This window comes from Elaeis guineensis, chromosome 7 (assembly GCF_000442705.2).
Source record: "Elaeis guineensis isolate ETL-2024a chromosome 7, EG11, whole genome shotgun sequence".
NCBI classification, from domain to species: domain Eukaryota; kingdom Viridiplantae; phylum Streptophyta; class Magnoliopsida; order Arecales; family Arecaceae; genus Elaeis; species Elaeis guineensis.
The window spans coordinates 75,182,701-75,193,649 of NC_025999.2; the positions used below are offsets into that span (position 1 = coordinate 75,182,701).

The 10,949-nt window shown below is 37.4% G+C and overlaps 1 protein-coding gene and 1 non-coding gene across 2 annotated transcripts in view; one reads left to right on the plus strand and one right to left on the minus strand.

The window, feature by feature from the left end:
• Window positions 1-4,919, plus strand: part of LOC105048955 (uncharacterized) — a 45,279-nt gene extending 40,360 nt beyond the window's left edge. The window contains exons 7-10 of the transcript XR_012142837.1: window positions 1,612-2,159; window positions 2,599-2,685; window positions 2,963-3,065; window positions 3,939-4,919. This is a non-coding gene — a transcript (uncharacterized protein). The remainder of the gene's footprint in view (window positions 1-1,611; window positions 2,160-2,598; window positions 2,686-2,962; window positions 3,066-3,938) is intronic.
• On the minus strand, window positions 4,541-9,206 carry LOC105048912 (65-kDa microtubule-associated protein 8). The gene is given in 13 exon segments (XM_010928399.4): window positions 4,541-4,861; window positions 5,005-5,079; window positions 5,204-5,251; window positions 5,636-5,709; window positions 5,773-5,860; window positions 5,952-6,013; window positions 6,016-6,102; window positions 6,193-6,352; window positions 6,487-6,645; window positions 7,817-8,035; window positions 8,126-8,371; window positions 8,478-8,681; window positions 8,805-9,206. Coding segments are annotated over 13 exon segments (1,827 nt in total). The 5' UTR covers window positions 8,889-9,206.
• Window positions 9,207-10,949: the final 1,743 nt, after the last annotated feature.

Here is a 10,949-nt window from a genome sequence, read left to right on the forward strand (position 1 = left end):
TAGGCCTAGCTTGCAAGATGTTGTGAAACCCGAAATGCCTGTCATGCATCCAATGGACCAATAGAGCATCTGATGGTTCATGTGGATCATGTTTGCATGGCCTTGCATGCATGTTTTTGGACATGAATGTAAATAAAGTTGGATTTGTTTCAATGGTCCCATCAGGGTGTCTGGTTAGTGTTCCACGAACTTAATCACGTCCGTTGGATCCATTTTAAGCTAGATCAAGCTCAAATTCTTCTTTTTCCTTCGTCCTCCTCCTCCTCCTCTTAAGCACATTCTTATACAATGAGCTAGTGCCATCTCTCTTCAACCTACCTTGGTACCTATATTGGAGAAAATGGTTGCTTGGGCAGGTATCCTCAAAGCAATAGACCTGTTTGGTTCCTTAGAGATTATAGTCGAGAAGGGAGCTCCATTATTGTGATTAATTGGATTGGGGGTGTTTGTCCAACAAGCATCCATGATTTCCAGCATATGTATTTGACAAGCTTTGAACTCTTTGGTGAATGAAGATACTGGAATTTTGTTCCTCATATAAACAGGGTTTACCTATGTTATGTACTGTTCTGAAATATCAAGTTTCTCTGTGATGGTTGAATTGTGAATTTTGAGGCTTATCTAATTGTTCTTTGATTTACTATGGTATTTTTCCTATTCTATTTTCAATTTTCAAGGTTTTGCTTCTTTTGATGACATACATTACTATTTTCATTATATGGCTTTTATGCCTTGCGATTAACATGGTTGTTGCCTTCATTTTCCTGTCACTCCCTACCGTACATTTTGATGTGATAGATAGATGGCAATAGGTGATTGCCTCCCACATTTTCAGCCATGACTTCCCACCTACAATAGGTATCCTTTACTCTGTTTAATAAGATTTAGATGCCATGTTCACACTATATAAATTATAGATTTTCATCCTTGATCCACCATGAGATAGAGGTGGGACATAAATTGTACTTTTATATTTTGGACTGCATATGTTGTCTTATGAGGGTTAGCCTTGGCACTATGTTAAGGTTGTTTCACTGTGACCTAGATGTCATGGATTTGAAACATGAAAATAGCCTCTCCGTGCATGGTGGTAAGGCCATATATACTCGACCCTCTTGGACCCCATAATGGCGGGAGCTAGGCTGCCCATTTTTATAGTTGTCCTATGTGTATGAGTTACACCATTCGCTTAGATTACTTGAAATTAAATGTAATATGTTAGGATTATGGTATGTGTAGTTGGCTAATGCAGTCATTGTTGCATCTACTTATCCTCATGGCTATATTCCCGCATATGTCTGCTATGCTACTTTCTTCATTTGAGATTTTTCAAGCAATTGTTGCTTGCAGCAAGTTCTCCTTGCTATCCTAGGAGTTCGAGTACGAAAATATTTTTTATTAAAAGAAATATTTAGACTAGTGTGAATTTGGCAGATTCTAAGAAATCCCAGCTGCACTCTGCCTGATACTATAGTAATGTTCCAAAAAGAACTTATAATTTTGCTTTGTATCTAATTTTTAGTTTTATCTTTTTTTTAAAAAAAATTGATCTTTTTTTTTTTTGCTGCTTTTATATTTTATCTGATGTGTATTTGTATTTCTTTATTGCAGGTGACATGTGTTTCATTTAGTGGTTGCGTATCGTTTTTCTGCCTCTAGTACATCAAATCACACCTTGGTATGGGATGCAAAGTTCCTCCTACCATTCTCCGAACTGTCCTGAGCTAGATGGTTCAAGCTGTGTCGAACCGTACTGGCGGAAAACTGGTCCGGTTCCAGCGTACAAAACAGCAAAGTGGCCATCTCGGAGGGAGGGAGAAGAAAGAGAGGAAGAGAGAGAAAGGAGAGGGGGGAAAGAAGGAGAGGGAGAGGAAGAAAGGCTTCCGGCGGCCGTCAGAGGCTATTTGAGCTCTGATACTATATTGGTGCAGTGCTATATCGAGCCCTGATACTATACCATTACCTTATTGATATGGTATAGTATGCCTCGTACCAGGCTTTATGGCTTGGTACAGTAAACCTCGATTATCATTGAGTGATCTTTAATGTACAGCACTTTCAGTAGCAACAGAATAATGGGCAACACAGTGCTGTATTGTTGGATGTCTTCTTCTGGAATGCCTAACAAATATGACATGGGCATGCACAATGACAATCAGGTATTATACGATCTCATAGTGAGTCAGTCTTATATTGCTTGAGAATTGCAAGCATTATGTGTGAACAGAACAAGGACAATTAAAGGAGTGCTTACAAGGTAATGAGTTGGTTTGTAAGAATTGAAATACTCAATAATGGAATGGCATGAAACTTCTGAGGATCTGGAGAAGCTTGCCTCTGCAGAAGATTTGGCTGTCGATACAAGAAAACTGCTAAGAATTTAATTTATAAAGTCAACCTTTAATGGATATAATATAGCTTATTGCTTATTAATCACAAATCCCTATCTTGCTTACTTTTTTTATTTTATTTTATTGTTATATAACTGCTTTTTGTTTGTGATGGTTTTATGTTGCACAATGAGTTGTACATGTCTTACATTGGCATTCATTTGTCATATTCAATGATATGTTTTATTTATTTTTTGATTGTGTGCAGTCATGTTGATGAGGGTGATCAAGGTGTAAATGATGCTTGGTGGCTTCATAAGGAGCCTGTATTGGTTACTTTGAGGGGTGATGGGAGGTAAATTCATTTCCTTAAAACTTTTCTCTTCTTTTTCCATCATGCTTATAATTGATCTTAATAAATTTATGTATATAGCATGGCAATGTGAGATGTTGCCCTAGATCAGCCTTGTGTCAGGCATATCATCAGCCATAAAAGATGTGTTAATACTGTATGTTTGTAATCTCTTACTTTATTGCAGTGAGTTGTATCTGCTGTGGCCTTTTATTGATAATGGAATGCTTATTTGGTCTTGGTGCTAGAAGTAAATGGTACATTTGATTGTGAATTGCAGGTTGCTGTGTCTCCAAATGATGAATACTTATGCGCAAGGGGAGATGATCAAAAAGTTGTAAATTATCCAAGTTGCCTTTGATAAATATCTAAATCTCTACTAGGTATGTAACCAGTATGCTTGTATCCTTTCATGAATATCTTCGTGTGCATGATGATGTGCACACTTGCACAATAAAGGTACTTAGTAGTGGGGTAATTGCCAATGAAAGAAACTAGTTCTACCATTATATTGGTAGAGCTAGACAAAGAGTTGTCTCTAGCAATAACTTCAACAATAATCTTAAACTTGTTTCCGTTGAATTCAACTTGCATAGTCAAGTGTCTAATCAGATATATTCCTTTGTTACTTTTCACACATATTGGAATTCTTGCACCAATTCAAGATAGTAGTAATATGGTTTGCATTTCCGGAGTCATCCTTAAAATTTTTCTAAGAATCATCAAAAAGAAATGTAAAAGGAATGTACTTGAACTGTCCTCACTCAGCCTTTATTACTAGAAGTTCCCTGTTTCTTTGATTGGATGATCCAATCATAATGCAGGCAAGTTTCTCAGTCAATTAAATGATTGCTCTGTCCATCTTCTGAGTGTCTCTGCCCTGTCAAACACGATATTGTTATTTGTTTTCTGGCAATTTGATCATGCTAAGTAATGCTAATTGTGAGAAACCATGCATCTTGTACTTGCCTTTCGTAGTTTGCTAGGCCTAATTCACCATTATAATTAGATCCTCAACCAATTTAGTCATTGTTGATGATAACTATGTTGCTACCTTCATTTATGAATTATTTTACTATGACAGTTTATTTATTGGGACACTGATATATGTGCATGCAAAAAGGTTGAAAGCATTGATGTTCATCAGAGTTCCCTCGAATCGCATGTCTTGAATCATGAACTTGCTATCGAACACTGATACAAATATGCCTTTTAACTCCATCCTATTTTGCCTGATATATTAATTTCGTTCACAGGTTTTGTATCAAAATAACAATGGAAATGCACAAAAATGGCGCCTATCTCACCCACTAACTGGGAATGATTAGCATCTTTCAGCATATGGCAGATTCTGAGTTCCATGGTGGGAAATGAGTTCGGGGATGCTTATGGTATGGTTTTAAATTCTTTGGAATGGAGCTGTTCTGATTTTTTCATGAATGGGATGCGCTGCCGTCCTCTCTCATCCCGACATTTGGGATAGAAGATGTTTCAATACGTCCCGATTGGGATGCTGGGATGATGCGGGATAGTTCTGTTTTGATACATGGGATGGTATCTTGTCCTAATATGCCACTGGATGTCTCACCAAGATTTGAATCCTTGATGGTATGTACAGCAATGGTCATTACAGAATGTTGGGCTGCAATTTAGTCATTCACTCATGCAATCAGTAATTTTTGGGAAACTGCCTGAGGCCTGGGATGTAGAGATATGAAGTCATAACTGTTGTAGTAACATGCAGGATTCTCTCTTACAAGCATCTTTTTTTTCCAAACAACAATTTTTATTTTTACTTTTCCTTCTCTACTGATATGGTCTTGTGATGAAGCAAGACAATTTTCCTAGTTAAGAAAAATCATGGAGATGATGGGCCTGAAAATGTGGCAGAGATTTCTGATGCTGTCTCTGTTCTAAAAGTACGGGCATGGTTGTGCTTAACCAACATGCTCTCCACCTGTTTCTTCCTTCCCATTTTGTTGTAATTTGGTCCTCGTGTTGCAGAATTAAGTTTTGATCTTAGATGCTGGTTCATGGTAGACAGCCTCCTGTGTGAAGGGGAATAACTGCTGAAACTGCTATTTAAGCTCCTGTTTGGAAGATGACTGGCGCTTGAGTTTGGCCTTGAGCTAAAGCTGTCCTGCTTTGCTGCAACCTGAGCTTGTACTTTCTTTCTCTCCTGTAGAAAAATGATATTATTTGCAAGTAATATTGTGAAAGTGGTATTCATGGTTTGATACCGTTACAAGTACCAGTCCATCCTATGAAGGATCATCATAGGACGTTCTTCCAATTTTCTTTTGTTCCTCATCAAAAACTTACTCTTTGCCTGTACTTCTCCTCTTCCTTTTCCTGTCTCAGAAAAGTGTACTGCTGAAGCATAGCCAAAAGAGGAGCCTGCCAAATCACAGAAAGATTGTTTGATGTTGTGGAATTAGCAGGATGCTTTAAAAAATAATTAAAAAAAAAACTTTCTTTTTTGGAAATCAAATAGAATTGATATTTGAAATCAAGAAGCTACATGTGAGAAGAAAGAGAATATGTCTGCCCCAAATCTTTTATCAGCCACCTGGTACTAGAAAATTCACTTACAATCATGATTGCTTACTGATTTTTGAAGAAGTGATTTTCCTTTAATGGAATTATATTAATCCTAGTACACAGTTTAACCACATCATAATGTTGCTTGTGTCCTTTTAACAATTTATTCAAACAAAATGCATGTCTTGGGCTATATAAAACAGAACTTTGCAACTTTTTAAATCTTTTTAATGCTTAAAATTCTTTCTCTAAGTTTGTTGCATTTTAGTTTTAGTTTGACAACAGAATATCTTAACTTCACAATGGGATACAAAAGATGATCCATGGGTAGTCATGACCAAGTTACATGCAACATCTTAACAGAACAAAAGGGTAAAAACTAGAGCATGTTACTTAGGGTTTTGTGTCTCACCTCATCATACAAGAAAACTTTCTTCCTTTCCTCTTCCCAAATTTTAGTCTTGGTCATCAGCGATTCGACCAAAGCTGCATTAGATCATATCAGTTTATGTTGCATCATCATTCTTGATTGCTACGATCACTTCTTACCTGGAATCTTGTTGACTATAATTCTAGCACGCTCTGCACGTTTCAAGTTTTTGTGAGCCCCTCTGCTTACCGAGTAACGATTCTCATCCTGTAAACAGTTATCAAAATGACATGATTGAGAGTTTAGGATACCAAGGATAACGCTGGACGAGTATGTATTTTGATGGATTAGGAATAACCATGCTGTACTCTTCCAGCCAGCGTTCTTCCTCACATGAAGCCATCCACTTTTCAACCTTTCCATGATGTCTTTCCGGCTGCACGCCTCTTCTTTTGCTTTACATATATGTTCTTCCATGCACGTGAGGAGGTCAGAATGGTCCATCTCACCTTCAGGCAGTGCATATAAATTTATTGGATTACTGAAAGTACTACTGTGAATTGTTGGATCATTTAACAAAATTGAAGCAAGAGGCCCACCAGAGATGATCAGTTTCATGATATTTTCCATCTCAGACTGAGAAGGTACTTCCATGTGAGATTTCTTGCATATGCCCTGGAGTTCAATTTGCTTTTTAAAGAATAGCTCTTTCATCTTGCTTGCTTTTAACTGATCCAATCTCTCTACTTCAGACTCAGCCTGGATCATGTTTCAAGCAATTCTGGCCATTTTAGCAACCAGTATAGACTAAATACTGAAACATTTATTAAAGAAGATTTAAAAAAAAAATAATCTGAAGCCTCAAGTATTATGATGTGGTCAACTGCCTGTACCTGGTGGATTATGTCAAGTGTAAGGCTTCCAGGGCCTAAAGTGTAATTTACTGAGGCTGACGATGAAAAAAATTTGATATGAGAAAACGGTTGCTGGTCCTCCATGGGTGTATCCAAAAGATTCCACAAATTTGTCAATGCTTTCCCAAGCCTGTGAAGCTGCAAATATGTAGTTTCTGTAATCTTCAGTTGCAAATATTGCAGTGTATTATCATTGACTAATTGTGGAAGTGGTGAGAGAGTAATGTTATGATTAAGAAAAATTTCATGACTGGGAAAACTAGATTGGAATTTGACTCTAAACAATTAATCATAGTGATGGTCTGCTACAAAAATTTTGCTCCAATCCATCTTCTGTAAATTCGGTAATTTCGAGTTTGTGCAACGTATGACATCAATCCAGTCCATCTCATATGTAACCTTCAATCTTGAAATGCTGCGACTATTATGTTAAATATGTCTTGAAAATGATCTTGAATCTTAAAATGCCCGACATGTATTGTTCATCCGAAACAATAGATATCATTTTAAAATCTCAATTCAAGAAATTTCTTGGACCTTGGATCCGTTAAACAACGCATCAACATTCCTACAACATTTCTGTGAAAAAAAAGAGAAATCCACAACATGATTTTTAAAGAGTGTAATTCCAATCTTATTCAACAAAAGTCATCCTTGTTCATTTTGCAGAATATTACATATATTCTGGTGATACCAAAGTTCATCTGTTATAATGATATGAAGTTGGATGCAAAAGATCTTGTTTTATTACCATTATAAGATTCTTATGGATATTTTGTTCTGATTGTCTTAATTTAATTGTTAGTTAACTCAGTTCTGATCACAACTACATAGTGCCATGCATCAATACTAAGCGACCAGATTCAGACATTTCTAAGCTGACTTTTTTTCAACCATTTATTTGGATGCTTGCAAGTTGCTATACAGCAATCCTCTCCCTTCTTTTTTTTCCGGAGGAATAACGGTGGAAGCACCATGAAGTAGACTTACCAGGGTTAAACGCATGGGAAACACCTCTAAGATTCAAACCTAGAGCATCCTCCCATTTGGAGAGGTCCAACCACTGGGCTATAGCCATTTTGAGAGCAAATATGAGTACTTTATGGTGTTGCATATTGTTACAATATGAATATTTTGGTTTTGGCAATTACCTTTTCATAAACTATTAGTACTTGTAGTGTAAAGCCCCGCAGTTTACAAACTATGCAACTTACACAACACCAAGGGGTTGTTTTCATTTCTCCTGTTGCTATGTTACTATGAGACGAAAAGCATAGAAGGAAGGACAAATAAAAAAAAAAAAAGGCACCTTTTCCATTCTCTTTTGCTTCTCATCTTTGAGTTGCTGTACTGTGCTTTTGAGTCTGTCCAAAATTGTGTCACTAATATTCTTTGATTGCTGTCCGCTTGAACCATGTAATAAGCTTGGGTGAACATCAGTAATGATTTTGGAAGAATCCATCCCCATTGTTTCAGCAAGATTGTGCACCTCATTTATGTACTCTTCCACTTTCCGGAGCCTATCACTCTTTCAGAATGAATGAAAAACCAAAAAAAAAAAAAAATATCATGTCATGTAAGAGGTGTACACAAGTATTTTCAGATTAATGCGCAGTACCTTTTCCTTGCGAAGTCTCTGAAGTTCATGTTGATGTTCCTCGAGTTTCTTCAGTGAGAGATCACCTTCATTCACAACAACACTATCATATTCTGAGTGACCCGCAATTTCTGATGAAATCCTTTGGATTTGTGTCTGAACCTCCTGGAACTGGTTCATCCTGACTTCTTTTCTCAGCTGCATTTCTCGAAGTGCAGGTGTAATGGAATCAAGCTGCTCCTTTAGTGTCCCTGTCAATTTTTCTGGCTGTACAAGAGATGTACTACTTAGTGCATGTAAACTAAGGCATGTCCTAATTTGATGGTATCTATTGCATTTGATGCATGTGAGAGAGATCATTGTTATAGCTCACCCTGCCCGGTAATGATCGCTCTCCAAGGGAAAGCAGAAGATTAGTTAACTCAGCTTCTGAATCAGCCAGTGCTTGATGTAGTCGAACTCTAGAGATATTAGCACTGTCAACTTTTCTCCTATAAACTTCCAAACATTCTTGCTCCAGTTCAAGGAGAACTCTCTCTCGTTCAAGCTGATCTTGCCCAACTTCATCCCAAATCATCTATTCGGTTCCAGCAGTTCATCAAATTTAGCAGGAAGAAATCAGTAAAGTACTTTGGATTCTACCAACAACCTTGTATTCTTTTTGAAAGATTAAGAATCTTAAATTTCAGAACCAACTAACCTTCAATTCTTGGAGTAGATAGGCACAAGAGGACTCTGGCAATGCAGAACTTGGAAAGTTTGCAGGCATTTGGAATGATCCCATTTCACAGCTTTTTTTTTCTTTTTTGGTAATATTATGAACTGATGAATTATTGAGAACCGGTTGTTGATGTTTGTTTCTGAGGGAATACTAGATGACTTGGAGATGCATTATCTAGGATAGCAGGCAGAAGGAGAGAGCAGGAGGATAAAGGAAGGTGGGGAAGGTGTGGATGGATGGTGGAAGTGGCTTTGGATGTCAGTTTTGCTTAGAAGACAAGTAGACTGTCATTGGTAGGTGTTGCCACGAGATGAAACAAAGACTGAAGCTTTGTGAACAAGGGTCGCAAGCTATCCCTTTTTCTTCTCTCTTTGCAGGGCCTCTTCCCCTTTTTTTTATTCTAATTGAGATTCTCCTACATGGATAGAGAGCTGAGGTTTCCCATTCATATGATGGCTTCTTTGCACCTTTGATAAATGTTGTGGATGGAGTCTTCCTTCTGATGTAGAGCTTGTAGCTAAAGCATTGCAAATAAGCTGTCCTTTCTTGAAGGTGACCTATATACTTTTAAGATTTCTGATGGTCTTTGCCCTCTTTGAGATTGCAACACTCTATCTTCATGATAGTTATTGATGGTTTTTAGAATTAACTGGTAGTGCTAAAGTACCAGGGATATCTTTGAGGAAGGATGACCGGTTGCTCTTCCCACATTGACTATTAGAATGGGACTGGCAAAATTTTCTGTGGTTTTTCAGGCCATTAATTGTGGGCCTCTCTTTCCTTACCTCTACCCTATTATCAGCTTAGATCACAAGAGATATCAAAATTATGCATAACCTGCTTTTCTTTTGTCTGCATGTTGACTGCATCTGATATGCATAGGTAAAACTAGAATCTGTGGAGACATAATTTGGAGTAGATTGATCGGCATACTACATCAATCATTGTTCAATCGTAAAAAGGGAATAAAATTTTATAGCATGATTTCCTTATCTAATAAACCATTTAAAATATTCATTTGATGCATATTGCTTCTCTTGTAAATCTTAGATTAGTTTACCCTTGATTAATGGAAGCTATCTCTTTGTTTTAGCCTGCTTACTTCGATGTCTTTGGTGGACCGTAGTTAACTAAACACTTTAGCCTCAGATAAGTTTAACGTAAGCTCCTACTTTAGTTACACTAAATAAAGTCTCATCTTTACAGAAATGTTTTTGTAACCTGTTTAAAAATTGGCAAAAAAAAAAAAAAAAAAAAGGACTTGCATCAGAAAGAGACTACTTTTTGAGCCAATCTGGGGATGGCCCTTTTCTTTTCGAAGTAAGCTATCTTTTCACATGCTACCTATAACCTATTGTTTTGTGGTGTTTTGGTGGGGTTGCAGATCAGGAAAACAAAACTCAATATTGAAGGAAAAGAAATTAAAGCATATACTTGGAGTACTGCATTCTTAAACATCTAGTATAAAAGTGAAAAAGAACAAGTGATTTACCACTTCTTTGAAATCCAACCACAGTAGCCTCTTTGGGTATTCCCACAAGATTATCCTGTAGAAAGACTCGCCCAAGTCTTAGCCTAAATCTAAGTCTATGGGCCTGTTGGTCTAAATAGGATTTGGGTTGGGAGGATGTTTGGTTTATCGAAATCTTTTGTGCACCGCAAGCGGTGCAGAACCGCATGCACTATCCACGGTGATTGGCTCACGCATGAAGTCTTAAGAAATTTTTTTTTGTATGCCGTGCCCCGATCCCGCACATGAGCCTATCATTATGAGCGGTGCATGCATTCTGCGCTGCCCACGGTGCACAAAGCATTTCTTTGGGTTTATATGAGCTCTGCCTAGTGAGCTAATCAATCCATGAATGTAGCAGGAATTTTGGCCCAATCCTATTGGATTTTCCAAATAAATTCTAATGGTGTAAAAAATCAATCTTAAGACGCGCTTGACCATTTTGGAGTAAGAAGACATATTTCACTTCTTGATTGTGTAATAATATTCTCATTTTCAGAAGGAAAATGCGTTGGGGCCTTATAAAGGACATGCAAAGCACTATGCCCACTAATGCTAGTTTGGCAACTCAATAATCAAACAACCGGCGAGTATCACGCCAATTCCTGCTAGTT